Source organism: Parus major, chromosome 24 (assembly GCF_001522545.3).
Source record: "Parus major isolate Abel chromosome 24, Parus_major1.1, whole genome shotgun sequence".
In the NCBI taxonomy this organism is placed as follows: domain Eukaryota; kingdom Metazoa; phylum Chordata; class Aves; order Passeriformes; family Paridae; genus Parus; species Parus major.
This window is the reverse complement of record NC_031792.1, coordinates 1-26609: the sequence shown is the minus strand read 5'-3', so window position 1 is coordinate 26609 and position 26609 is coordinate 1. Positions and strand designations below refer to the sequence as shown.

The 26609-nt window shown below is 48.8% G+C and overlaps 2 protein-coding genes across 6 annotated transcripts; one reads left to right on the top strand and one right to left on the bottom strand.

Moving 5' to 3' along the window:
- Positions 1 to 392: 392 nt before the first annotated feature.
- Positions 393 to 5827, bottom strand: DPAGT1 (dolichyl-phosphate N-acetylglucosaminephosphotransferase 1). 3 transcript variants are annotated; one of them, XM_015649615.2, is made up of 9 exons: positions 5340 to 5822; positions 5142 to 5262; positions 4843 to 5056; positions 4165 to 4311; positions 3949 to 4033; positions 3299 to 3487; positions 2616 to 2703; positions 2109 to 2264; positions 393 to 958 (listed from the first exon to the last, which is right to left on the bottom strand). In XM_015649615.2, the coding sequence occupies exons 1-9, from the start codon at positions 5492 to 5494 to the stop codon at positions 893 to 895; spliced, it is 1221 nt and encodes a 406-aa protein (XP_015505101.1). In that variant the 5' UTR covers positions 5495 to 5822; the 3' UTR covers positions 393 to 892. The 3 variants fall into 3 exon arrangements, with proteins under 3 accessions (XP_015505101.1, XP_033375560.1, XP_015505102.1); XM_033519669.1 differs by lacking the exon at positions 2109 to 2264 and having other exon boundaries at positions 5340 to 5827; XM_015649616.3 differs by lacking the exon at positions 3299 to 3487 and having other exon boundaries at positions 5340 to 5825.
- A 1261-nt stretch (positions 5828 to 7088) lies between these two features.
- C2CD2L (C2CD2 like) lies at positions 7089 to 25590 on the top strand. 3 transcript variants are annotated; one of them, XM_015649613.3, is made up of 14 exons: positions 7089 to 7347; positions 8715 to 8810; positions 9187 to 9306; positions 11270 to 11380; positions 12229 to 12345; positions 12966 to 13083; positions 13253 to 13376; positions 13903 to 13967; positions 14857 to 14984; positions 15293 to 15464; positions 16823 to 16924; positions 17558 to 17691; positions 18187 to 18469; positions 19883 to 25590. In XM_015649613.3, exons 1-14 carry the CDS (start codon positions 7138 to 7140, stop codon positions 20101 to 20103), a joined length of 2001 nt encoding a protein of 666 aa, XP_015505099.1. In that variant the 5' UTR covers positions 7089 to 7137; the 3' UTR covers positions 20104 to 25590. The 3 variants fall into 3 exon arrangements, with proteins under 3 accessions (XP_015505099.1, XP_015505097.1, XP_015505098.1); XM_015649611.3 differs by having other exon boundaries at positions 7089 to 7383; XM_015649612.3 differs by having other exon boundaries at positions 7090 to 7383; positions 12232 to 12345.
- The last annotated feature ends 1019 nt before the right edge of the window (positions 25591 to 26609 follow it).

Below are 26609 nucleotides of genomic sequence, written 5' to 3'. Positions count from 1 at the left end.
TCTGTCGGGTAGGGAGCAATTCTGTGTTGAACTATGGTGCTAAATACTACTATATAAATAATTATTTGTATTTGAGGAAAAGGGATTGGTAGTCAGCAGGGTCTCAGTTCCACGTTAATCTAAGGGTCTTAGTGATACCCTATTAAGACAAGGACATGGTGATCCTTACTCTGCTAGCCTATTCCAGACATGTCCTCTTCCAGGGAGGAAGTGAGACAATAAAGGTATTCAGAATTAAAAGTTCATCAGCAGGAACATTCTCAATAGCCATAAAAATGGAGGGAGTCTACTGTAGAAATGATCAGCTGCCTAACAGGGTCGATAGGTAGAGATGGGTCACATAACCTAGTTTCGCTGCATGTCAATATTGTTGAAGCAAAGCACTGCAGGGGAAAGGGTACCATGAATTATTTTATTCTCGGAGCGCTCTGAGTTTTGAGTATGAGTTATAACGTGTCATTCTATGTCCATGGACCAAAAACAGGATTGGAGAAGCTAGGCATGGAGTCTCGTTTACTCATTCTGCTCACAGAAATTAAAGTTGCTGTTTTCTCTCTTAGTGAGCAGTAATGTCTTTGTTAGATGTATAGAGATTCCAACTTTCCCACTTTCCCTGAGTGCTGACATTTGCTTCCCCTCTAAAAGGTATTCCTAGTAACAATGATGTCCAAGTAGCAGTGAATCTTTTCCATCACAGAACTGGACAAAAGCCTTTGGTGCACAAAAAACATTCCAGTTCAAAACTAGCCCACGCAAAGCAGTTGCTTGCATTTTGACAGGTATTCTGAGATTCTCAGAGGGTTGGGAGTAAGATCAGTTGAATCATTTGGTCAAGCAAGTGGAGAAAATGGACTGGCAGGTAGAACTCTTTCCCTTGCTCCTGACAGTCCAGTCAGACATCATAAAACAAGCGCACTAGTTGGTACCGGATCGAAAATGCAATCGTGCTGCCAAGGACCTAGGTAAAAATCAGACACGTAACAGAAACATTATATTGTTGAATGGTTTACAGGCTATCGGATTTCTCCTTTCCAAATGGATTTGCTAAGCTTTCCAGCATGCCTCATTTCATAAAACGGCAACAAAAAGGCTTCTTTTTTTTATGTATAGGAAGATAAATGGCAGAAGTCTATCCAAAGACCTTGTCTCTTTGAGGATTTTAGGTATCGGTGGGAGATTTCTTCATGTGCCTGCACACAGTCACATTCTAAGAACAGGTGGATGAGATAAACGTTTGTAACTCTTTCTCCCTTAAGGAGCCTATATTATAATAAAATATTTGTAATGGAAAATACCTTATGTCAAAGCTGAAATTCAGCATCCCTACAATAAGGTGCTGTCACTTCTCTGTGGTGACTGGGATCAAGGTAAGTGCTATGTACTTCCTGTCTTCTCCCATCCCCGACGTCATCTGCCTGAGCCCTCAACAGGCTTCTGTTGAAAATCCTTCCTCACAAATCAAAATCTGGCTAAGTGTCTCTTTCCTAATAAGAATCCCTTATCTTAAATCTGAAGATGAAAAGAAGGATTTTATTGTGGGCAGTTAACCAATGCAGGCCTTTTGAAACGCAGTGTTTTTACTACACTATGTTTGAGAATTCACATGCTGAATAGAGGTAGTGGCAGGATCTGTGAAACATATCCTTGTGCTACAAGTGGCTTCAAAATGCTCCCACCGCATGATCCTCAGACTGAGGGACCACTAAGCCATGTGCCACGCTTACACAAGTCCACTTCCCAGAGGTAACTCTGAGACTGTTATTTGGTATTACTGAAAAACAGCAACATACCAAAAGGCTGTTTTTAGTCAGTGACAAGGCACTCTGCTGTGCTCAGGTTTTTCTTGTAACCAATGGACTCTTGCCTTGTGAATGTTAAGCTAACCTTCTGACTTTTTATTATAAGCTCTCAGTGAACAGGGAGGTCTGTGTCAATTTCTTTCCTCCTTGAGGTGTGTAAGCCTCTTATTCTCCCCAAGCTCCACAGCTCAACTTATGTGAAGAGCATGCTATCTTACTTTCCCCTTTCCCCTTAAAACTCTTGAGACTGGCTTGGATCTGTTTCTATTGCAGAGTAAATCTTTCTACCGGAGGAACCCTTTGTCTGACCTGAATGAGTAGCAACAGGAGAGTGAGATTTCGCTCGTGGGTAGGTCCGATCAGCTTTATGACAAAATTAATAAGTGTCATATTACTGCATTCCGTGTATTCACCATCTTCATCTGTTCCACTCCTCACATCTACTAAGTGCAAGATCTTGACTACCTGAGGAAAGAAATATTGCACACTATTTTACCAGGTATGTTTGGTGTTCACTAGCTAGTCTTGCTCAAGAACCGTTTGCTGTACCAGCCCTGAAATCCTGGTTATGCTCTTTCTGAAAAGACATGACAGGGCTATGATGGTCCTGGGGCACTTCTATGTGTGATTATTCTGAAAGAACAATTATTAACACAATAGAGTGACTGTGAGGGATGGTAACAGCCTTTCTTCCAGATCTGAGCCAGTCAATAACTACTGAACCCAAAAGTTCTGCATTTTCTCCCATCCTGTTTCTGTTGCACTTGATGACTGCCTCAAAATGTATCTGAATTTTAAATGTTTTCCACATATTACCTTCAGAATGTTTGTTCCCAGGGCAGAGAGGCTTTTAGTTTTGAATTTGGAGTAGCTCATTTCCAACTTCCCTGTATCAGGATTAAGCCTAAAAGAAACATTTAAAATAATAAAAAAAAAAGGAGATAGATCACTTTGTGAGCAGACTTAGAATCACAGCTAAGAAAGAAATCCAGTGGTGGAAGAAACAGGAATAACTTGATGTACTTAACAACAGCTGCTGGTATCTAGCTCCTCAAGTGGGGCAGAGAAGACTCCTTTCCATTGTAGCCCCAATATAAGCTGTGTAGTTTAAAGAATAAAACAGAAGTATCTAACATCTGCAGAGAGAATTGCTGATGTGGCACAGTGCTACAAAATGCTTGCTACTATGAAATCTTAGCAGATCCCACTGCCGCAGCATTAAAAGAAGCCTGTGTCAATTTCTCTCGATCTTGTAGGTCAGAATCATGATGTTAAAAATCATTCTGTATCTGAGGGGTGGACTGGTCAGAAATGTTCACTTCTTTGAGAAACCTCTACTGTATGATCTGACTGTAGCTGACAGAGTGAGCTGCTGTCTTTTAAAGAAAAAACATATTTTGATGGCTTTTAAAAAGAGCACCTTCCACCACCTTTCTCAGCTGGTGTTGGAGGTAAAAGACATAACCTGTAGTACCTCTATAGGTCACTGGGTACATTACCTCGGTAGCCGGTGACGGGGACAAGGAATGGTGTGGAAGAGTTGAGGCAGTGAATAGAGGAAGTTGAGTACTTGTGGGATGAAAAAAAGCAGCATTGTTTTGCTGAAGTGTCCCAAGATCCCCACCACAGCAAAGGTCATGCCAGCAAAGTAGCAGAAGGTGTCCCCAACAAATACTCGAGATGGGTACCTGCAATCCATGGAGCAGAAAAGCAAAGGTCTGACATGACTGCCGTTGCCACGAAAATGACTATTTATAACTACTGAATGTATGCCCACATTGCAGGTTAGAGGTCAATGGGTATCTGCAGCAGATCTACACAGTAAAAACAATTGTAGGTATTTATTCTAAGAACTGCAGGACTGCCACCCACCTCCTGACTTGTGGAGAATATGGTATGAAAAGACAGCCAGTGAGGCACAGGAGAGAGTGTATCCTGTGTGTTTGGGTGAGCTGGTGTGACTGCAATTGTTCTAATACAAAGAAAAACTACAGCTCCATTGATGCTTTGTATTCTTGGTTCTGGCAAGAAGCCTCTCTATGCTCCAGTGTTCCACCTGCACATTGTTAAGTGGTTTTGTTTGTTGAAAAAGGGAGAAACTAGAGGGAAAGGATGCTTCCAAACAAATTCTGAATGTCTATCCTCTTACCAGTTGTGGTAAAATAGGCCCAGCGTGGTAAAAAAAAAGGGAATCATGAAGTAGAGAGAAAAAATATGATCATCTTGATAATCCCCTATAGAAAAAAGAAAAACATGTGTTTGTGATAGGACAAGATGGTTCATTTTTAGTAATACCAGCTACTGAAATCTAGAATTCAATCTCCCTTTGCTTTTTGTGCCCACAAATGTTTGTTATTTTCCTTACCGTTTAGCTCTACAATATTGAATATGATAATGGAAGCAGCTATCACCAGTGACTGTCCTGCTTCAATTCCATTAATTCCAGCGAGTATGTTGATGGCATTAGTGCAGAACACTGCTAGCATACCCATGTACACGTAGTAGAGGATACCTGCAGATCAGAGCAAGCCAAATGATATAGTATTTGGAGGCAAAGCAGGCCCTAGACCAATTCACTGAAGTGCTTGCTTCCTGCTTTATACAACAACCTATTACCTAACAATCTCAGTGAGTTTTGAGAGTGGTAGCTTCCCCTCTCACATAGTAGACTGCTTCCTCTCTTACGAGTTAGCTGTCAAGTGTACGTGTATGTACAGCACTGTGACTGCGGCAAACTGCTGTGACATGGCAGCCAGCTGTAGTGCCCTTTCTGTCTTTCTAACTTCCCGGTGTTGTCAGCCATGTGCTGTGTGCCCCAGTACTCACCTGCATTGCCAGGTTCATGGGAAAATGATTGGTGCCTGTCTATGCACAGCTGAATGTATGCTGGGTTTCTTTCCGGCCTAATGTTTAGTGGGTGGAGTGCCATTCTCTTACTGGTTACTTAAGCAAATCCTTTGCTCCCTCTGCAGCACAAAGTGCTTCATGTGATCCCTTCCACTGACTCCTTGTGGATGACTGTTTCTGTTGATTCATAACTTACCCAGGTCCAAATGCATGCCCAGCAGCAGCCGGAAGGGCTTAGGCACCACAATGGTCGTGTTCCCAAAGTTGGTGAAGTAAACCATGAGCAGTGGGAGAGAAGCCATGGTAGGAAGAAGCAACTTGTGGCGCCAGCGCAGGTTCAGAACATCATCTGCAAAGCCCAGGAAAATCATGCAGCAGATGGCAAGGAGCGAACCGATGAGCTCCACGAACTGCAGGACAGAGAACAGGACCCCGGTCACCGGTGGCCACTCCCTGCCCCTGCCTGCCACGCTTGCAGCACCAGACGAGCCTCACCTCATCGTGAGGAAAGGCCGCGCACTGCTCCTCCACAAAACATCTCAGGAAGGGCACGGGGATGAAACAGAAGAGGATGATCAGGAACACGGCACCGCTGATCACGCCCTGTGCTTCGGGGCTGGAAGGTAGAGCGGGGGCAGTCAGCCTTGCCCGGGCCGGCCCCGCGGGGCAGCACCGGGGGACAGCGCTACTCACACGGGCCGCCTTGAGGTCTTGTTGAGGTCTTCCCCGAAGAGCCGCGCGGCGAGGAAGTGTTGTGTGAAGGCCGGGATCAGCGTGAGCGTGGCCGCAAAGCCCAGCAGCGACCCGCCGAGGTTGATGAGGAGGGGCACGGCAGGCCAGGCCGCCATGGCCACGGCGGGCGCTGCCCCTGCCAAGGGCGCGGAGCGAGGCCGGACGGGGGCGCTGCCCTTCCCGGCCGGGCGCTACTCGGACGGCGCCGGATGCGCGGGGCCCCCGCGGCGTATCGGGGGCGCCATCTTTGGCACTGGCATGAGATTCCCGCAGGCACGGAGCTCTGCTCGCACGACGGCCAGGACCGGTAGCGGTTTCAGCCGCGTAAAGGGCCGTGTGGAGGCGGCTGTCGCCGGCGCTAAGGTCCGCGGCGCTCCTCCTCCTCCGCGGCGCTCCTCCGAAACTGCGCCGGGAGCAGCACTCGCCCAGGGACAGCCCCGCCACGGACTCCGCCCCGCAATGCCCGCAACCGCCATGGCCACCTTAGTCCCCCCTTCCCCCGCTCGTTTTATAGGTACGTCACTTCCTCTCACGCGGGGAGCGGATGAACCGCAGCGGAGGGCGGGCGGGTGGCACCGGGGGGTGCTGAATGACCGACGGCTGCCAGCCGGAACAGCTTTTTTGCCTGGCTCTGGGGAGCGGCGCTTGTGTGCGGCCGCGGGCGAGCCGCGGCCAGCGCGGTCACCGCCGGCCGGCGGGGCGGCGAGCCATGTTGCCGAAGTGCAGAATGCGCGAGCGGAAAAGCGAGCGGCCGTCGGGTTCGTTTCCCCACGTGCTTCCTCAGATGTCGGCAAAATTCAGTAAAATACCTTACTGGAGATTTTTGATTGTCAGGGAATCTGTAACTGCTGTTGGGCCCTCGGGGCATTTTTTGGGCGGTGGGGAGGGGAAGGCAGGATGGGCTCAATGTTTATTCACTGTTATGTTCACAAAGCTGTGAGTCGATGAGCAGAAGGGAGACGGAGCAGGAAGTTAGGTAGCAGCAAGAACTTTTACGTGCCCTGAACCTGTATGGCAACCTGAAATAGGTTTTGATGGCTTTATCTGATTTTTCTGATGGCTTTTTGGCCGCCTGGGGAGCTGCTGCTGTGTTGAGAGGCCTACTCTGCTGTCAGTTGAACGTATGCAAAAGCGATCTTGTAAACTTTAAATAAACTTTGAGGCAGGCACATGGTACTGCCGGGGAGGAAAGCACACCACAGAGGTGGAGGGGGAGCATGTCTGGCCAGAGGCCGCTGCTACTTTGGTTTGTGACTGTCGGGAGGTGATCAAAATTCGTGTTGCTTGAGAGTGGCGCAATCGGGAGCAGACGAACGGAAAGGTTCCGCCTTGCTGGTGTGTCCTGCGTGCCTGCTGGGAACAGGGCAATGACTCCCGGCAGAAAAGAGCGTGATGTGAAGAGAAAAGCGTCGTTAATCGGAGCTCGGAAAGCTCGGTGGGGAGCTGGGCTTTCAGATCGCGGCTCTTTTGCTATTTCAGCCCCCCAGAAGAGAAGGCTCCGGCAGCAGCCGTGAGGTTCCCCTGCCGTTCAGACCGGGTACCACAGCCTTCCCGCAGGCACGGCGCAGAGCGGCTTGGGCGGCTCCGCCGGGCCGCGGGAGGCGCGCGTGCTCCACCGCGCCGGAAGGAAGGAGGCGGCGGCGGCGGGTGCGTGTGCGGGGCTGCGGCGGGGCCACGTGCACCCGGTGTTGCCAGCGGCGCAGCGCCGCAGCCCGCCCGCCATGCCCGCCGCGCCGCCGTGAGCTCCGCGCGCAGTGCCATGGGGCCGGACCTGGGCTGGGCCGCGCTGGTGCTGCTCTTCGCCGCCTCGCTGCTCACCGTGGCGGCCTGGCTGCTGCAGTACTGGCGTTCTACGGCCCTGCGAACGCTACGGCGTCGCGGACCGGCGGCGGAGGAGGCCGGAGCCCGGGCGCTGCTCGCGGCGCTTCTCGCCCTTAGGTCTCTACGGGAGCAGTGGCAGCGAGCTTGGGTGCGAGCTCTCAACAGCCAGGCGCGCCGGCACGGGGTATGGCAGGGCACGAGCGGGGGCGCGCGGGGAGCGGCAGCGAGCTGAGGCGGGCCCACCCGCCTGCTCTTCGCGGGGTCGGGACAGCCCTTCCCCGCAGAGCGCTCCGGCCGGAGGAGCCCTTAGACAGCAGGAGCCGTGCGGACGGCTCAGCGCGGCCTGCGCCGGGAGTGTGCTGCGGTATGCGAGCGCGGAGGGAGCGGAGCGGGTTACCACGCGTCGTTTAATGCGGGTTGGGGCAACACTGTAGTCACTCTGACGTTTCCACAGCAAGCTCTTCGAAATGTTCCGGTATTTATTTTCTTTAATCTCCCAGTATTGCCATTGTATTAGCTGTAGTTTTGAAGTTCACGAAGGACAGTATGCCTTGATGATTCCATGTGGAAATAATTGCATTATAGCTTGTGTTACCTGCAAGGCAGGGACTTAATGCCCACAGAAACAGTGGTCCAAAACAGTCCAAGGTCTATTGTGATCTCGGTTTTTTTTCTGTCGTGTGAGTGGGAAGGGGTTACCTTTCTGTTAAGTTGTATAGGAAAATCAAGAGCTAAAAAAGGTTAGCATGAAGCTAACATATTTGAAGACAAAGCAGTTAAAGTCTTGAAGAATATGATGCAAACTTGTGTTTGAGTTTTCCAGCAAGATAGGAAAAGCATCCCCCTTTTTCACAGTGGCAAACTCTAGATTGAATTCAGTGTGAAGTGTCTTCTGCCATTGCGCTTGGTGCTTCCCCAGTTCCCCTGTAGAAACTCGCCCTCTGCTTCCATGCCCCTCTTATCACAATGCAATAGTCATCATGTCAAAGTGCTGCCAGTTTCCCAAACGTGATACGCCATACTTTTCTGCCATGTGTTGAATTACTGAGATTCTCACAAAATGACCAGAATGTGTAAGTTCCAGAATTTAGGACTCCTGTAAAGGGAAGATTAGCTGGTGGCTGAATTGGCATGGAGGCCCCTGGAGGGCCACACTTCAGTTTCTGCTGCAGCTGATCCTTGTCTGGGGCATGTCTGCTCAGAAAGCAGCACTCTCTCAGTGAGTTGCTGGGTCTAAAAGCTGTTTTCTGAAGCGAGGTCTGGAAGTTGTCCAGGAGGACTTTGTCTTATGTGAGATTCTGGGTGAGATTTGGCCTTTCTTGGAGGTGCTTATATCTGCTTGTGAATTCAAGCTTTAACTGGACACCTTGTTTCCGTTCTCTGTATGGACAAGCTGAGGTGGGTAGAATTACAGTGTGCAATAGTTCTGGGTGCTGGTTTGTGAAAACAGACTGGAGTGTCTGTGGAACCTGACATTGGGTGGCTCTGGGAACTAACAGAGTTTTCTCTTTGCAGAGTTCAGTGCAGATCATATTTGAAGAGGGTCCTCAGTTACCACAAGCCACAAATATAAGTTGTGTGACATGCAAGGGACAGTTGGACCACAGCATGGTAAGGCTTTGCTGTTCTGAATGTACAGTGTGGTGTTTCTCCATTGGTGGTGTGTTCTACAGAGGCTGCTGAGGCTTTCGTGATGGAGGTGGTGGAGCCGAGCAGGTTTTGGGTGAGGTCTGTTTGAAGGAGTTTGGAAGCCTGTCTCCTGTTTGGAGGCTCTGGAGCTGCACATCGGTGAGCTCTGTGAGGGAAGTTGCGTTGGTGGAGCCAGGATGTATGAATGCCGAACCCAAACATCAGAGTCCTGCTGTGGAGAGCAGAAGAGAGCTCTTGTCACAGCACAGGGTCTGAAGTGTCAGGTTTGCATTGTGGAACTTGGTGAGAATAACATAGCTGCCTCTTGCCAGGATGTAAATTCATCTCTTCTTTTTAGGTGCTGTGCTGCCATCTGTCAGCTGAAGCTGTGAAATTCCCTGTCTCTGTTACTCAACAGTCCCCAGTTGCTGTTTCTGTGGACACGTATCATGTCACTTTGGCTGTGCTGCAGGCTCAGGTAAGGGTTATAAGAAGTTAGACATTGATCTTACTCCTCCACCTAGTCCCACACTGTTTGAGGAAGGAGGACCTGATTCAGTACAAATAAAGGCCTTGTTGGGCTGGAAGAAGCAGTGTGCAGTCACTAACATTTGGTGAGGTGGCAAATATTCCCCATCTGCATGCTGAGTCTTGTCTTCAGAGTCTTCATCTGCAGATTTTGGCTATGAAACATAGCTGTAAGAAATCCTAGAGAGTTTTGAGACATTGCGGCATTCTATACTGACTTTGAAGAGGGTATTTAAGAAGTGGGAAGTCCAGAGAATTCAATTCCTCTTGTGGCATAATGGAAGGGGAAAGGTATGTCCTGTGGATGTATGAAAGTGTGTAAGTGTCTTGGTAGTGGGTGTGAAAAAGAAATCTATGGGCTTGTCAGTTCCCCTCATTACATTCACTGGAGCACAACACAGCTTTTTCTGGGCATTGAATATCGGAGATGCTTCTCCCAGCAAAAAAGCTCTGAAATCACAATGGGTGGTAACTCCATAGTTACTTTCTGGCTGGTTTTGATTCTCTGGAATGTGATTTTGTTTCCATCATGATGAAGGACGTAACACTGGAGATGATACTTTGCTTGGAGGCAGTGTGCTCATATATGCACCAAAAAAAAAAAAATACTGAAAAAATAGACACGGCAAAATTAGAAGTAACTCAGCGGTAGCAGAAACCAATCCCATGCTGTTGCAGGCAGTTTGAAGCTTCTTCTGGAACTCTTTTGCTCTCAGAAGCTTTATGAAAATTTTCAGCCTACTTTTATCAGGTCATTCTAGTTTGATTTTGTACCTCTGTACTGTAGTCATGTCCTCCAGAGCTCCAGAGACCTCCTCTCTCTTTAGCATGTACTGTGCCTGCTGCCAATCTAGTTCTGGGCAACTGCAGTTGCTTTTCATCTCTGAGAGGTCCCCTTTTTCACATCTCATCCGATTGCTCCTCTACTTACTGGCATTTTCTAGGTCTCCTTGTCTGCGCCTGGTGAAGTTTTGGGTTGATTGTTCATTTAAGGAGTTGCATGTGGTATTCTAATTGAGGTCTTGCTGCCGCTGCTTTATGAAATGCTGGATAGATTACCGCATGCCTGCCTGTGTTCTGGAATACTTCAAGTACTGTGTTCCCAATTGTGCCCTGTCTATGCTGCACACCTCCTTTTGGTTTCTTACGTGACCGCTGTGTCTCATATCTGTTGCTTTTGTCCGATGACCTTCTGTGTTGTCGGTAAATGTCAACCTGGCAATTGAGAACTATGTTGAATTTCGTTACCCAGGTTTTAGTAGTGCTCTACGGTCAATTCGGTTCAGTTCCTGTGTGGCTCTGCCTCTGTCTGTTACATGCTTTTATGATGCTTTTATTTTATGCATTATTTTTATTTATTTATTATTTATTTATGCATTATTTTTAATGATGCTTTTATGGACACATGGGTGTGCAACTTTTTAACTTCACCTAAACTACAGGATGGTGTACAGTCTGGTTTGTTGTTGCAGCCTAATGGTGACCCGGATGGGTCTTCAGCCTGAGGACTGTCTCCTAGAGATCCATTGCTAACTTATAAATAGTTGTGCTTACATTTGACAACAGCTGATTGATGTATGTAGCTCAGTAAATATCCTATGTATTGGTGTCCAGTTGGGCACTTTTGGATTGTACTGCAGGCTTTTTCTTCAGTCAAAGAAATAACAGATCATTTTTCTCTCTGGTGGTGCCTGGGAATCCAACAGCAGTGAGGAAGCCAGATATCACTATAGAGCATTGAGGCTTCTGCAGCTGCTTCATCCTGTCAGTCTGGAAGTACTTGTGTTCTTATGTTCTGGTTTTTACTGTTGCACTGGCTTGAGGGCCTTTCAGTCGCTGAATTTGGAATGGGGCAAAAATCACCTAGTATAAACAGAAACCGTTTCCAACTGTGGATATTTGTTCTGGGCCAGGTGGAGATCCACTTGGAGGAGATACAGAATGAGGGTCTCCTAGTGTCATGGACATTCAAAGACAGACCAGACTTGGACCTTTTGGTTCTTCCACGACTTGAGCTTCCTGAGGTGAGTGGCCAACAGTGAGAGGCTGACTGAGTGGAGGAAGGGAGTAAGGAGCAGAAACAGCTAGAAGGCAGGTTGCTGTGGAGGAGAAGGGTTGGCAACTCACTGCCATGGCCCTTTAAGGCAGTGGAGGGGATTCTTTCATCCTGGAATCCATACTAGCTCAGCTGAGTCAAAACAGCATCCTCAAGAGGACTGAGGTGGTACCAGTATCTATTGAAGGCTTTCTATGTAGGTTCCTCCTTCCGTTGTCAGACGTAGAGCTGCAAAACAAGCTGCTACTCTTTTTATGTGTGAGGTGGTGTTTGCTTTTTGTTGTGTTAGCTTGGTTATGTTGGTTAAGTTTGGTTGGGTTTTTTAGAAGCGATTAAGATTTAAGAGATTAATGTGGGGAATCCCTGGGTTAGAGGTTTAATGAACAGAATGTGGATGTGCTTGCACATCCGTGATCCAAATAGGTTGGTAGATTCGTTGTTTTATTGACACCATTGTTACTTTATCCTGAGTAGATACAGGAATTCGACTGTTTTCCCAAAAGTGTGGTGGCACTATCTCCTGAGGTAGTGAGCATGTGACAGACTATAAAAGCTGTATTGTAAAAATTTACACTAGATAAAGTACAGAAGTAGAGGCTTAGTTTGTCACATTTAGAAAGCTTGCGTTTGCCTGAGCTGCTACACAGAAGCTTTAAGCACCGAGGAGGATGGGTATGGAATATGGGAAGAGTATCTAGGAGGTTATTAATGGGAGAATGACTGTGTAGCATATTAGAGACTTGAGAGGCAGGTGGAGCTGTAAAGGTGTCCTTTTTTTTTATGACTTTCCTGCATTTCCTCTTGATTTACGGAGAGAAGGATGAAGGGAGAGCGAATCTGTCCACTATAAAGGATCTGATTGAGGATACCATTGTCAGCACGAAGCCAGCCATGATGGTGAATTTGATGGCCTGCACAACTGGAGCCAGTGCAGTAAGTCACTCTTCTCATGTCATTCTTGTTCCTCAGACACAGGCCCCCAAGACACTTCTGAGGGCTGAGGGTCAGGCAGGAAACCAAGAGCTGAGTTTCACTTCTGGACAACAGCTGAATCTCGGCCTGCTCTGTCATAGGAGTTTGGGTACTGTGACACGACTCATAGGGATAGTTAGAAATTGCTCCCAAGGGCAACTCCTTCCACTTTTTTTCTTGAATGCTCATTGTCAGCCATGTGCTTGCAGAGCTGGACTGCCTGAGGTACGTCTCTCCGTTGGCAGTCGCCCTTGCTCTGATCACCAAGGCTCTGTCCAGGGCAGCCTTTGCAGGTGTGGAATGGCCCATGGTTTGTCATCATCAGTTGATGATCTGGTAGCCAGCGAGCTTGTTCTTCCTTGTCTTCTTTTCTGTCTGCCTTAAACTTCTCATCTGAAATAACATGAGGGCCCACTAGAGGTCAGTAGCTTTGGATACCTGCAAGCATTCCTTGATGCTTGCGAGTATTCCCCTGTGTTGGTGTGAGGAGCTACTTAATAGATACAAGGATGATCCGTCTTGCTGCTATCTGCTGGCAAGTGAACGATAAAGGTATCGGTCTTGCTCTTGTCATTCCTCAGGTACCCAGTAATAAGTTGACTCGAGAGTCCCTGTCTGGAGTAGCAGCAGCCCCTCTGGGTTCTAAGCTGTTGCTCCGGAATCTTCGAGTGCTGAACTTGGGCTGCCAGGGGAAGGGAGGTAAGTGTGAAAACCTCCCTTGCTGACCCACAGGGCCAAGCATGCAGGTGGCAGGATTGGAGCGAGTGGATGTTTTGGGTGCTTTTGAATGGAAAAGAGGGCCATGTGCCTGATGATACACTGCCTCTTGTTGATGAGTGCACATGTGCCCTCTGTCTGTCTGTTGCAGGAACTGGGGAGATACGCTGCATGGCGGAGCTAGACAGCCCCCCACAGCAGAAGTGGACGAGGCCAATGACAGGTGGCAGTGTCAGTGCTGCAGGAGAGATGGAATGGAATGACGAGTTCCTTCTGTAAGTGTCTGCTCTCCTTCTGGCTGGCAGAGCATAGGTGGACCGGCACAGTCTCTGGGTAACATTGCCATGCTGCAGTAACTGATGTGCATGCTGCTGAGGTGAAGTCTGCACCACAGGACTGTCCATTTGTGATCCCCCTGTGCTGGACTGCTGATTCTGGCATTTTGCCCCAGCTCACATACATATTTCTCGCTTCACTGAACGCTCTGTGTTTTAACTGGATGGGCAGAAACACTGATTGTAGGTGCAGGAGGTGCAATGGGGCTGTAAGCATGAACAGCCTTCCAGAGGGATTCCCCTCTCAACTTCCACTGGCAACCCTACACAGCTCTGCAGGGTAGTTCTCATTCGTGTTATTTGGTGTTCTAGTCATGTCCTCCACGGTAGTGCATGCTACTGAAACTTTGGAGAGAGTGATGAGACGTGTGACATTTGAGGGAGGGAAGATAAAGAATGCAGTTGTTTGCTCCATGGCCATTTTAAAAAGGAGTGCCTAATACCAGTCCATCTTTGGTTTCAACAGGGAGTTGGGACCTAGAAGCAAAGAACTGAAACTACAGGTGCTGGGGAACAGCGACGGAGGGGGAAGTGAGTATGAGCAGCCATTAGTTGGGTTGTAAGATGGGGAGGCAAAAATGCCTAAGGGATTCACTGTGCTTTAAGCTCGTGGTAGTTCTCTGTCGGTACAGCATGTGATGACTTCTGCAAAGGATTTTTCATATTTAGCTTTATGTGAGCTTCTGTGACTGGGTGAAGTAACTCTGGGTTCTCTTTTTACCGAAACGGTCTGGGGCTGACTTTGAATCAGGAGGTTCCTGTGGCCTGCCTGTCTGCATTCTGAAGCAGGGAGAGGAATGCGGAATTTTGCCTCTTGTGTTAGGAGAGCTTTGCATAAGGCTCTTAACTATTCTTTTGTACTCAGTCGGGGACTAACTGCAGCATCTATTTTTGATGGAGGCCACACAGTGCTCCCCTTTTAAAGGGAGTTGATACCTGAATTGTTAAAGAGGAGTGAGGGAGGGAGCACTGCCTGCCCCTTCTCCTTCTTGAACTTGGGAGTTAGCGGAGTTGTGGGGATCTGCTGTGTTGGCCCATAGGGCTGCTTCCCTAAAGCAGAGATTACCTTGGAGATGTGCGAGGTGCTGTGTTGCCATTGGACACGGAGTGATTCACACAGACACAGCTCAATGTGTGATAGAAAAAAGAGAGTGATTTATTTTGTGGTTTCCGTAGTTATAGATTTTTGACAATGACCAGGGATTGGATAATTAGGTTACTAATTATCCTAACTACACTGGTCGTGAGAAACGTTAATCAAAAGACATTTCTTTAATGGAATGTACAAACACCTATGTTTATAGTTACTTTCCTGGGAAAGTGGTTAGAAACTATGAAAACAAGATTAGAAGGTTTAATTCTTAGGGCAACAGTGCTGAGGTCATGTGAAGTGTTCCATTTTTACTCTTCCCTCTTGCAGATGTGCTGCTGGCATATGCCACGCTTTTGATAGATTCTTTGGGCAAGCAACCATCTGGAAGACAGGTCTGCTCACTGGCCCCAGGAGCTGGACAGTCACTGACAGCTGAAGCTGCCATTACATTGGAGGTAATGCAGAGCTGATGACCCCACAAGCTCTGCACACACGCATACTCCGGAAGCGTTCATAACGTGAGCCTCTAGCTGGAGACACGCATGTTTGGACCTGAGCTTGGCACAGAGGACTAGCAGACCCTTATGCCATGGAGGGGTGGATGTCATCTGACCCTCAGTCCCTGAGCCTCCCGCTATTGAACTGATACTGTACTGGGGATGGCTCTGTGGTGCCCAGAGCCCTAGCTTTTGTTGCCCAAACATGCCTGCCTTTCCATCTGGGAAGAAGAGTGCCTCTCTGAGCAGTGCTTTACTCTTTATAGCTGCTGTTCCAGGAGTCTCCAGCATCTTTGAATGCTCCACACGCCCCATCTCTGCGAACCAGCATCACCCCCACTAAGAAGGTGGAGATGGACCGGACCATCATGCCTGATGGCACCATTGTGACTACTGTCACCACAATTCAGTCCCGGCCCAAGGCAGACTGCAAACTGGGTGAGGCTGCGCAGCAGCAGGTGTATTGTACAGGTGGCTCCTGTGGCAGGACAGACTTAGCTGCGATACTCCCATGGCTGCTCGTGAAGGCAGCAGCAGCAAAACCATTTAGCCATCACATCCAGTTATTGCAGGTTCACGCTTTACATGTTCCTTGTGGTGCGTGGGTCGGAACACAGGAGTCCTTGCTGTTCCCCTAGAGTCTTTGTGGCTGCCTGGAAACTCTTGTGTAGCCCAAGGGGAGAGAATTGACGCAGCTCTGCGTCTGGGGGGAGGTGAGGGAGGGATGAGCCTCTCGCACACCCTTTTGGTGGTAGGAGGTCTAATGCATATGCCACCACATAACCTCTGTGTGATGTCAGGCTGAGTGTTTAGCCATGCTTTCTCTAGTTTCTTCACTGCTAAAGAAGTTAGGTTGAACATACTGAATGCGGAGCCAAAAGCATGTTGACCTGGCTTACTAGGGGTTGTTGCTGCTTGTGGTCTGGCATCCTGGTGGTGCTGGATATTCCAAGAGGTGGGGCTGGAAAATTACACGAATGAGGTATTGCTGTGCGCCTGCTTCACAGGGTTGCAGCCCAGCAAGGCAACCCTGTCCTGGGCTGCATCAAAAGAAGCGTGGCCAGGGGGTCGAGAGAGGCGATTCTCCCCCTCTGCTCCACTCTTGTGAGAGTACTTGAGTACTCGCCTTGAGTACTGGCCCCCCCAACACATGAAAGACATGGACCTGTTGGAGTAAGTCCAGAGGAGGACCGCTAAGTTGGTCACATACCTGGAACACCAACCTGTGCAGAAAGGCTGAGAGAATTGGAGCTGTTTAGGCAAGAAAAGAGAAGGCTCTGGGGAGACATTATAGCAAGCAGCCTTCCAATACCTAAAAGGGGCTTACAGGAGGGCTGAAGAGGGATTTTTTACAAGGGCATGCAGTGATAAGGCAAGGGGGAATGGCTTTAAGCTGAAGGAGAGTAGATTTATATTAGCCATTGGGAAGTTTTTCCCTCTGGGGGTGCTGAGGCACTGGCACGGGTTGCCCAGGGAAGCTGTAGTTTCCCCAGTCCCTGGAAGTGTTCAGGACCGGGCTGAATGGTGCTTGGAGCAACCTGCTCTAAGGGCAGTCTGGCTGAAACTAAGTGGTCTTAAAGGTCCCTTCCAACCCAAACCATTCTGTGATTCTGATTTTTTCCCAGTGGGCTTCTTACTGCTTTGCTGCCTCAAAGCCTTACAGCGCTGCCTTGCAGGCTCTCCGAATGTTCGCTTGAGGTTTTTTGGGGTTGTGTATAGGGGGCACAGTATGATAGAATAGTCGTGTAAGCTTTGTTTCCACTTACTGGTATCTCGGTGTCTCTTTTGCTGTAAAGATTCACCATCAAGGTCGCCTTCCAAAGTGGAAGTGACTGAAAAGAAGACAACAGTGCTTTTGGAGACCAGCTGTCCTCACGGCCACTTGCCCAGCGGTAGCCGTAAGTGCTTGGAAATTTGAGGCTCTTGCTGAAGTAACTGTGTTCCTTAGCCTGTTTTAGAAAGTGGCAGTCTAAATGCAGTTCCCTGAACTCACTTACTTCTTCTGCTTCAGAGAATGTCCAAGTGCCTGAGTGAAGTTGGGGGCAGAAGGCTGGTGGTGGTGATGTGGGGGATAAAAGACATTCCCCTTTGACTATCCATCAATGACTACGAGTGTTTCCTTGCTCAACAAGAACTTTGCAGGCTATCTGGACCCAAAGAACTTTGCTCACCCTGCACTTGGGGCTCTGATCATGTCTGGAACAGGGCACTGCAGATGTTTGCTGCCAAAGCAAGCTGTTGGAAGTCTACGTTGAGCGAGGGCTGGGAAGGGGGGGTAGGGGGGCAGGGGTGTATTTTAATTATATGCCTGGTGGGAAATGAAACTTGTCAGGTACCTGAAAAAGCCAAGAGCTAGCTATACAGAGCTTCATTCATTTTGATTATTTGGACAAGTCTGTCATAAACTCTGGGTGGGGAAGCTATGTTCGTGTGCATGTAAGTTGCCTATTGCAGGCATTGCGGTCAGAAAGCGACCTTTTGCCTCTGCTGAAGGTTGCTTCTCCAAGCATTGGTATTTTTCTTGTGCTCAGGGGATAGCCATATGCCCAACGGGTTGGATCCAGTGGCCGAGACAGCAATCAGGCAGCTAACTGAGACGAATAACAAGACTGCTAAGAAGACACCAACAAAACGTAGTACACTGATCATCTCAGGAGTGTCCAAGGTCTCTGGTAGTTAGGAGCTGCATTTCCAGTCTGGGAGGTTGTTTTTAGGGACGTGTGTGTGAAACTAACCTGTCCTGTAGGGACCAGTGTGGGAAGGTTCCAGCACAGATGACTGGCTTATCGGAATGCTCACTTTCCCAGTGAGCATTAAAAGGTACCTCGCCAGTCTGCAGGGCAGCTGCCCGTGGAAGTTCACAATGGGCAGCTGCAGAAAGAGATGTGGCTGCCATAGCTGGTTTTGAACCTTGTGGAGACTTTAAGGAGTTCTCCTTGAACTTGGCTGTGGGAGTGAGGGATGTTCAGCGGAACACTTTATAATCAGCCACGGTCCAGTATATTTCAGCCAAAGAGTGACCGTTGTCCATCGGTGCCATCTAGCACCGATAATCTGAACTGGGCCACGTGCGTATGTAGGTGTAGGTGGAAGTAGGGAGATGAATGCAATTCTTTTGATCCTGTCTTTGTGTCTGTCTGCCCCTCTAACCCCCCTTCAGGTACCTATTGCTCAAGATGAAATGGCACTTTCTCTGGGTTATGCTGCATCTCTGGAGGCCACAGCGTATGGGGACTCTGAGGCAGAGGGCACAGCTGACCAGATGCACGATTTTACCGAATTGTCGCAGCCACTGGAAGCATCACCACTGGGACAAAGGGACAGTCAGGAGCTGGATGAGACAACGCGATCAGACATCTCTGAAAGACCATCTGTGGAAGATGTCGAGTCTGAAACTGGCTCCACGGGAGCCCTTGAGACAAGGAGCTTGAAAGATCACAAAGGTAAGGATGAACTGTTAGGTAGGGTAGCTAACATGAGCCCATAACATTAGCTGTATCACGAGGACAAAGTGACATCCAGGTTCCACCCCCAAGCATGGGGTCTGCAGCCACCTTTCGGCATAGCAAAATGATGGAGTCTGGAAAAGCCTGCCTGCCTTTCGTGTTTTTTCCACCAGAATGACTTGAAATGCCTTCATTTGTAGGTGTCTGATTCCTGTAGCATTTTAAGTTTCTGTGCCCTCTTATATGGGAACCCTGTGCAGCCTGTGTATTGCAGAGAACCCCTTTTCTCTCCCTGATCTCCAGATCAGGCCCATGTCCATAAATAATGATTTATCCTCTGAATTTGGCCACCTATGGTATGGACGTGGAGGCTGCCCAACAGTGTGGATTGTATGGGCCTTGATTGCCCTCCTTCCTTCTCTGCTACTATCAAAGCAGCTAGTACCCCTGACCTGTCATACTGTAAGATGTCCACACAAACTCACTTTTTTTAAATGATGGAGTGGGCTGCCCCAACCTAGCTCCTGTCCTGGCCTTCCCACACATTTATCAGTTAGGTGGATGGTGCACCTTGGATTTCTGTGCTGCTGACTTACAAAAATAAATGCAAATCAAAATCTTGATTACTCAGAATATTAGAGTGGGACAAATTCTGAGGAGTTGTACCCTGTCACAGCTAGGTATGATTTGAGCTGTGGAGACCCCGTTTTTGAACATCGGTGGGTAGAAGGGTGTGCAACCCAGATTCTTGAGAGAGCTAGTGGGTGGGGAGTGAGAGGGAAAATGGAGAGCAAACCCCCTCTGTAGGAAATACCATTGTAGTGTTATACAGTGTGCAGGTTTTGGATGTGTCTTTCTGAGGTTGAAAGCAATTGGCATCTCCATCTTCTGCTTGTGAGAGTCATAAGGAGCCATTGGCATTATGTGCCTCCAGACTGGGCACGTCATGAAAACATGGGCAGTTGTTCCAGGCGCTGGATGACAAAGTTAATCCCCGTGCCCTTGAGAAAGACTGGTCTGAGAGGCCTTTTCCCTCTCATATGTTCCTCTTAGGGTCTTCAGGTTCAGTTGATCTCGCTTGTTTTCCATTCATATGAGTCTTGGCTTTCATTTAAAATGCTGCACGCTTCCACTGAGGTGAGGACATTGTGTAAAAGGAAGTTTACGTAGAGGGGTCACGAGACGGAATGTTTACTGAGGCCGCTTGTTGGTATTGCAGTCTGTCATGAACTGAGACACTGCCTTGCGTTTGGAAGCTGGGATTAGCCACTGTGCTGTGTATTTCCGCCACTCACTGCGGAAAAGGACTGTTGCATATCTGAGAATGGCTGTCCCTGTTACTGTCCCTGTCCCTGAAACTTGCCAGCGCAGGATGTTATCGTGGTTTCCATCTCCTTCCTGTCTCTACAGTTAGTTTTCTTCGGAGCGGTACCAAGCTCATCTTCCGGAGAAGGAGCAAGCAGAAGGAAGTGGGCCTGAGCCAGTCGCACGATGACTTGTCCAATGTCACTGCCAACTCCACCGCCAGAAAGAAAGCTGGTAGCTTCTCTCACCGCCTCATCAAACGCTTCTCCTTCAAGTCTAAATCCAAACCCAAAGGTAGTGACAACACATCAGCTGGTGAGAACTGAAGGATGGAGAAGCCCATTGGAAATATTTCTCAGAGATTGTTTTCTAGTCTCTTGTCTTCCCACTCCATGGTATCTGTGACTTGCAGTCCAGTTCTCTCCAGCCTTGGCTGAGGGAAGACACCCGAGTGCTTTATGCCATTTGGGGAGTGGAGGTGGCAAGCCTGGGACTTAGGCCGTTTGGCTGCCTCGGCTTAGCCTTCTCTGCGTGCTGCACCCCACTGTCCTCGCCCAGAAAATCCAGGTGGCATGCTAATCCCCCTGGGGGTCCCAGGAACTGCAGAAGTGAGTCCGTGTGTTTAGGTGTTTGGCATCATCAGGTGCCTCACGGAAACAGGGGCAGGTCTCTCAAATGGCAACCTTCAGAGTTAAAATCAAGAAACTACTGGGTTAGCCACAGTGTCGAGAAGTGTGAGATGTAGCCTCACTCAGCTCTTCTAGTGGCAAAGAATGATGCAGTCACTGATGATCTAAACGCTATTATCGCTTGTGTTTGGTGCAGAGGCTGTAATCTGAGGTGCGCTGCAGGGTGATGCGTTCCTGGGTCGTGAGCTGTCAGAGGACAGCTGTCAGCTGTCAGAGTCGTGGTCCTCTATCTGGCTTTGCCATTGGAACAGTCTCTGGTTCAGACAGCACTGAGGACCCTGTGTTTTTCTGTGCTGTGTTGGTGAAGGAAGAAGTCTCTAGGAAGGAGGAGGAAGCTTTAACCACTGCACAAACTTTTGTAGAGGCCTGAGCCCTTGCAAGAGTGCCTGGTCAGTGCAGTCGGTTCTGCCACCCTGTGCAGCCACCCAGTGACACAACACTCACTCCTTCCACATTTGTGTTCTTGAACAGGGAAGGTCCTGTACTGAATGCACATACCAGCTATTGTAAGAGCAGATCCCTTACTCTTCGGGGTGGTGGGGATGTTGCCAAAGGGCTGCCAGGCTGTCTTCCAGACCTGCCGAGCATCCAGTCTCGAGCTGTCATGGTTCTCATGCCGAGGACTGGCACTGTGCTGGGGATGGATGGCAAGGAATAAAGCAAAGAATGTAGCGAAAGGCAGTCTGATGGGGAGCCTGAAGGCACATGGCAAAAAGAAGCAAGAGTTTACCTGTGTCACAGGTGGGTTTCCTTTAGTAGAGGGAATCTTTCTGGATTGTATTTAGCATTTCCTTTCTTCATGCAAACATGATCAACCCCATTCAAACAGGGCATTTCTGCAGCAGGTATTTGCAGAGAGCAAGAGATGTGCAGGGAATAATAGAATCCCTGTGCAGGAGGAGACTGTCTTTCTAGAGAAACATTTGTCCGGTCTCCTGGCCTGTACACATTTTATCTGTAATATCCCCAGAAGTTCCCTTCAGATGGCACATAACAATGCTCTTTGGAGACACACTCATGCCCTGCCAATGTGCCTGGTTTGAGAGAAACCTCCTGCTCTCCTGTGGGTTGTTGAGTTAAGGAGGTGTGACAGAGGGGAGGAAAAACCTCACAGAAGAGCTGCTTCCTAGGCCTGACTGGATTCTCTAGCTCTGCTCTTCTGTTAAGGGTATCTCCTGTCGTGGTGTCTGTTGCACTTCCTTATGCAGGATGCTGCCAACTGAAAAAGCAGTTCTCTTGATGACACGGGTGAAATGTGTTTCTTGGAAGGACAAACCTTCCTGATTTGCTGATACTGCTGCCATGTGCCATTTCCAACGACCAGAACGTGTTTGGTGTGCTGCAGATAAAGAATTTACAGGTGGCTGTTTCTTGCATGTTTGTACAGATGGGGAAGACCAGAGATACCAAGGGCTGTAACTGAAAGTGCTAGTGTGTGCTAGCAAGAGGGACTCTTGGCTGTTTTTCCTGCCAATTCCTCACATGACTGGGCATGTATCAATCCAAAAAATCGTGTTGGTTCAGCTGGCTGACCAGGAATCTCTACATCTGTTTCGGTCTGGGAGTCTTTGTTGTCCCCAAGCTCTGCCACGTCTTTTATCCTTTGTTTTTTTCCTTGTCTGCATGTCACCGTGGCTTTTACACTTCCACGCACTACAGATGTCAGAGAACTCACTGTTTGTCACTGAGGATCATTTTCCTTGATGCGAGTGACTGGTTTGCACTACAGTGCCATTGGAACTTGGGCATCTGTAGCTTTTCCTGTAGCAATCCAGCCACTGCTTTCACATAGCCTTCTTTTGCTGGGTTGGTGCAGTGCTGTCACGTGCGGCGCTGTCCTTCTCAGGCACACTCCTGTTCCCAAAGTGCTGGAGTTTGGTTTCAGTTTGGTATTCTCTCTTGCACCACCCCATTATGACTTGTAGCTATGACAGTACTTTATGTTCCGTTTGTGTATTTTATTTATTAGTTTTAACACCATTTCAAGGTACTAAGCCTTGAAAATTTGAACCCAGACAGCACCGCTTCTCTGGTGAGAGACTCTGAAGCCTTGCACTAGCAATGCTGGTGTGCGTGGAAGAGCCTGTGGCTCTTCAGTTGCGGGTAAATCAAGGACCTGCCATGAGTCTCATTTCATAGTCCCGTGTTCTTTTCTTTAAACTGTAAGAGCAGCTTGAGGTGTCTTGGTGTAGAGTGGCTGCAGGTGAACACAGAGGGTCACCACTGCTTTTCAGAATCAGGGATCTGAGGCTCGTGTACACAAGGAGGACTGTGAGGGCTAGCCACTGTTGTCCTTGTCACTGTAGACTGGAGGCAGGAAAGGCAGAATTTCTGTCAGACAAACACATACATGGATTCTTGACCAGCGTATTTTGGTCTGGCATGGAGAAGGAGGTAGGAAAGGGAGTAAAACAGAAGCTCGAGTTACTCACTGGCCTTGGGGACCCTTTCTAGCCATGTTAAATGCGCAGTTCCTGTCATAGGTCCATGGCGTCGTGCCTGTTTTGTTCCAGGTTTGTTGGCCTGCCAGTGACTTGCACTGGAGGTACAGATTTTGATTTTGAACCTGGTGTGGCAGAAGATGCCTGCACTGTGTTTGGCAAAATGAATGGCACATGGGAAGCATGCCAGTAGGGGCACATCTTCCCTTGAATTTTTAGCAGTGTTTTTTCCACAGACAGTAAATTGTGCTGCAAATCTGTATCTGGTTAGACAGCTTGCGAAGGAAAGGGATGCTGTCAAGTGCTGACAGCTCATCCCCAGACGTTAGGTCCTACATCTGCTTCCCTAGAGGAGATGTATTCTCTGATACTTTGTTGCTTCTCAAAGTCCTGCAGCCTAGAGGAGTGGTATGGTAACCTTTTAGCTTCTCTTCAATGTTCTCTGTAAGTGCAGGATGTTTGGCAAGAGTGCTGTTTGAGGAACAGAGGGATATCGGGGCATGGGTCTGCTGTGTGCACTGAAAATTTTTTGGTTGTGATACACTTCTCATTAACTGTGTTGGTCTTTCCTCTTCTTACCTGAACAAGGCTGTCCCTCTGGCCCACAGAGATGTTTTCATCCCCCAGGCAGTAGGTGCTGGTTTTGTTAGTCCTGACTATGAGAGCACAGGTGGCTCTTCCTGGTTTCTCAAAGGCATGAATGGTAATGAATCCACCTTGTGGTGGAGGTGTGATTACTGGTGTGAGCAACGATTTGTCTATCCTAATCTTCTCAGATGGAAAGAGAAGGTCACGTAGGTTTTTGTTCTCCAGAAGCTGCAAAGACGAAGTCCCCGGGAATTTCCCCTCATAGAATGGCTGCTTTAAGAAACCTCTTTTGTATTTAATCCCCACTTGTGTTTCTGGCTTTAGGACAGAAGAAATGCTATTTGAAATCTACTTTCCCTGTTTAACTTCTTCCAGATACCTGTGCCCTCACCTTGGTGCTGCCATGCGCTCTGTTGCATTTCATAATTCCTGGGACCACAGAACAGCAGAACCCCATGAATGGCGCAGGGCACCATCAAACTTTTTAAGCTCGAATGATCTGCAGTTGACAGATTGTTGTCTCAGGGTAGGCTCACTATTTGCACCTTGTGAAATTGGTCCTTGACCAAATATATGGTGGAAGAGGAACAGCAGAGCAGTGGGCTTGAATGCATGGAAGGCTTCAACCTGCGTATGAGGGCCTGTGTTCCAGATGCTGTGTTTGTGCTGCTGCACAAACAGAGCAGTGACTTGTAAATGAAGCCAAAGTAGGCATTTTGCTGGGATTGTTTTGGGGTTTAGTTTGTTTTGGTTTGCTTGGAGGGTTTTTTGGTTTGTTGGGGGTTTCTTGTTTGTTTGTGGGTTTTGTTTTGTTTGTTTGTTTCCTATTTTGGCTGAACAGATTTACTAGAATTTACCTATGCTGTGTATTTTTACTTCTCTGAAGAAAATAGATTTACACTAGCTGTAAGTAAGTATGCTTGTCAGTATATTTCTGTCTGGATGCATCTTCTCTCTATGCTTAGACAATGCTGTTTAGGAGTCGTGTCATCCACAAAGCCCTCGGTGTTGGCCCATGAGAGATATCCTCTTGAGTCAGTGGAAAATAGATAAAGGAAAAAATAAAGAGAACCTCAAAACCTCAGTCTTCCGAGGGAGCCATAGGATTTTGCACGATGGATGTCTGAGGCCAGAGGAATTGGGTGCATGGATGTGTATTTGCACGTGCTTACAATTAGAGCATACTCTGCAAATGCCTAATGGTGCAAAGCGACTGAGGATGACAGTGCCGATAGATGGAACAGGAGAGCGGCCATACCAGCTTCTGTAGCATTCATACCCATTTCTTGCGCAGATTTCTGCAGGGGCAGACCAGAGCAAGCAAGTCCAACTCCTGCCCCTGCAAGCACCCTCGTGCTGCTTATGCAGTTGAGGGTGGGGTTTTAGGCAGCTTGACTGAAATGGGGAAGAGCGAGGGGAGACTGCTTGGGTAGAGAGCAAGTTCAGTGGAGGGGAATGTAATGAGAACTTCTTCAAACCACAGGCATGTGCTACTTTTAGACTAGACCTGAGTGTATGGCAAATGTTTTTGTTAAGTTTTTTGGCTTTAGTGAAGCAATAGCTTCTCTTGGGTCATTGTTTGCTAAAAATAGAGAGAAGTAATTTCTGGGTAGCTGTGGAGAAGCTTGAGTGTTTGGAGGGTTGTCGTTTGTGGTCTTTTTGTATTGTTCTCTCCATCCCACCTCCCCTACTGCAGGGTCACAGTGAGTCTCAGGGTGGAGTAACAGTCCCAGTGGTTGTCAAACTTCTGACAAAGGTGTGCTTGTAATATTGCAGCTCCTTCTACAGGCACGACTGCTCCACGTCACCTTTCCTTGCTTTGTAAAGTACTGGACCAAATACCAACATGGAATTTGAATTAGCACCCTTCCTTGTGTGTGCTCTTTTGTACTTTGATGCTTTCTGTCTGGATGGATTATTTTGACCCCTGACCTATTGTTCAGGTGGGAAAGAATTGGAACTGTGTAGCTAATAATGAAAATAAAGCTACATATGACTAAATTAAGATCTTGCACCTTTATAAATCTCAAAGAATAATTCTATTGCTGTATAATAGCTGAATCTGTTACCTTATTAAACCACATGAAAATCAAAACCTGAGTCTGACTTCATACCTACTATAGTGCTCTGAGTTTCGCTCCAGCCTGTCCCTGTCTCCCCAAAATTTTCCCACTCAAATGATGACAAACCGTGTATACGGATGCAAGGGTCTATAACAGCCCGAAACATTTAAATTACGAACGGAGCACTGTAGGGGGGCGGGGAGCTGAAATCACAGTGCGGGTAGGCTCAGAGATTTGCTCCGCTCTGGCCAATCACAGCGGTCCTTTGAATCCGGGCGCGGTCCCGCCGTGTTCAGCCCGCTCAGTCGCGGCCCGGCCCCTCAGCCCGGTCCCGCTCCCCCGTTCTGCTGAGGCGCCGCTCCGACCGCTGTCGCTTTGGGAGCCGGCGGAGCCGTGCTGCCGCCACCCCGGCAGGTGGTGTTGGGTCCCGGGAAGGGTGGGCGGGGTTTCCCCGTTCAGGTCCCGGCCGTGGGTTCTGCCAGGGAAACAGGGAGACGGCGGGGAGCGGGCGGGATCGCGGGAGAGGGGCCTGAGGGGACAGCGGGGGGTCGCGGAGGCGAGCGCGGCGGGAACGGGTGGGCTGGGATCGGGGGGCCCGGCGCTGCCTCGGGCTGTGATCGGCTGTGCTGGCCGGCCCTGGGGTATAAATAGCGCGAGCTGGAGGGGTGCGGGCGTTAGTTCGGCGGTGAGGCTGCGAGCGGCGGCGGGAGCTGCGCGGGCACGATCCGGGGAGCCCCAGGACGGGAACCCCGCGGCTGCCGATCGGGGGAGCGCCGGTGAGCTCGTCTGCCGGGGCCAGGCATCTGGGGGCCGGCGGTGTCCTGGGGCGGCGGGGCCGTCGTGGCCAGTTCTTTCCGCCACGCCCTGGGCTGCCGGAGGCGGGTGCGGGGTCTGGAGTGGCACAGGGGGACGGGCTGCTGCTACTGCGAAACAGAGAGGAGCTGTTCGTAGTTTCTGGATTGAAGATAATGTTTAAAATATCGGGAACAAAGCTGGGTTTTTTGCGATTTCATTATTGTATTTTGCTTTTATTTAAAATAATAACGATTTT

Bases quoted from the DNA above. Each gene is read 5' to 3' on its own strand.
- DPAGT1 (XM_015649615.2), bottom strand. From the start codon at position 5,494: ATGGCGGCCTGGCCTGCCGTGCCCCTCCTCATCAACCTCGGCGGGTCG. The intron at 4,312-4,842 runs GTAAGTTATGAA...TCTGATCTGCAG, and splicing joins GGGCATGCATTTGGACCTGG to GTATCCTCTACTACGTGTAC. The intron at 959-2,108 runs GTCAGACAAAGG...ATTTTTACCTAG, and splicing joins TCCTGTTGCTACTCATTCAG to GTCCTTGGCAGCACGATTGC.
- C2CD2L (XM_015649611.3), top strand. From the start codon at position 7,138: ATGGGGCCGGACCTGGGCTGGGCCGCGCTGGTGCTGCTCTTCGCCGCC. The intron at 8,811-9,186 runs GTAAGGCTTTGC...TCTTCTTTTTAG, and splicing joins GACAGTTGGACCACAGCATG to GTGCTGTGCTGCCATCTGTC. The intron at 16,925-17,557 runs GTAAGTGCTTGG...TCTTGTGCTCAG, and splicing joins CCACTTGCCCAGCGGTAGCC to GGGATAGCCATATGCCCAAC.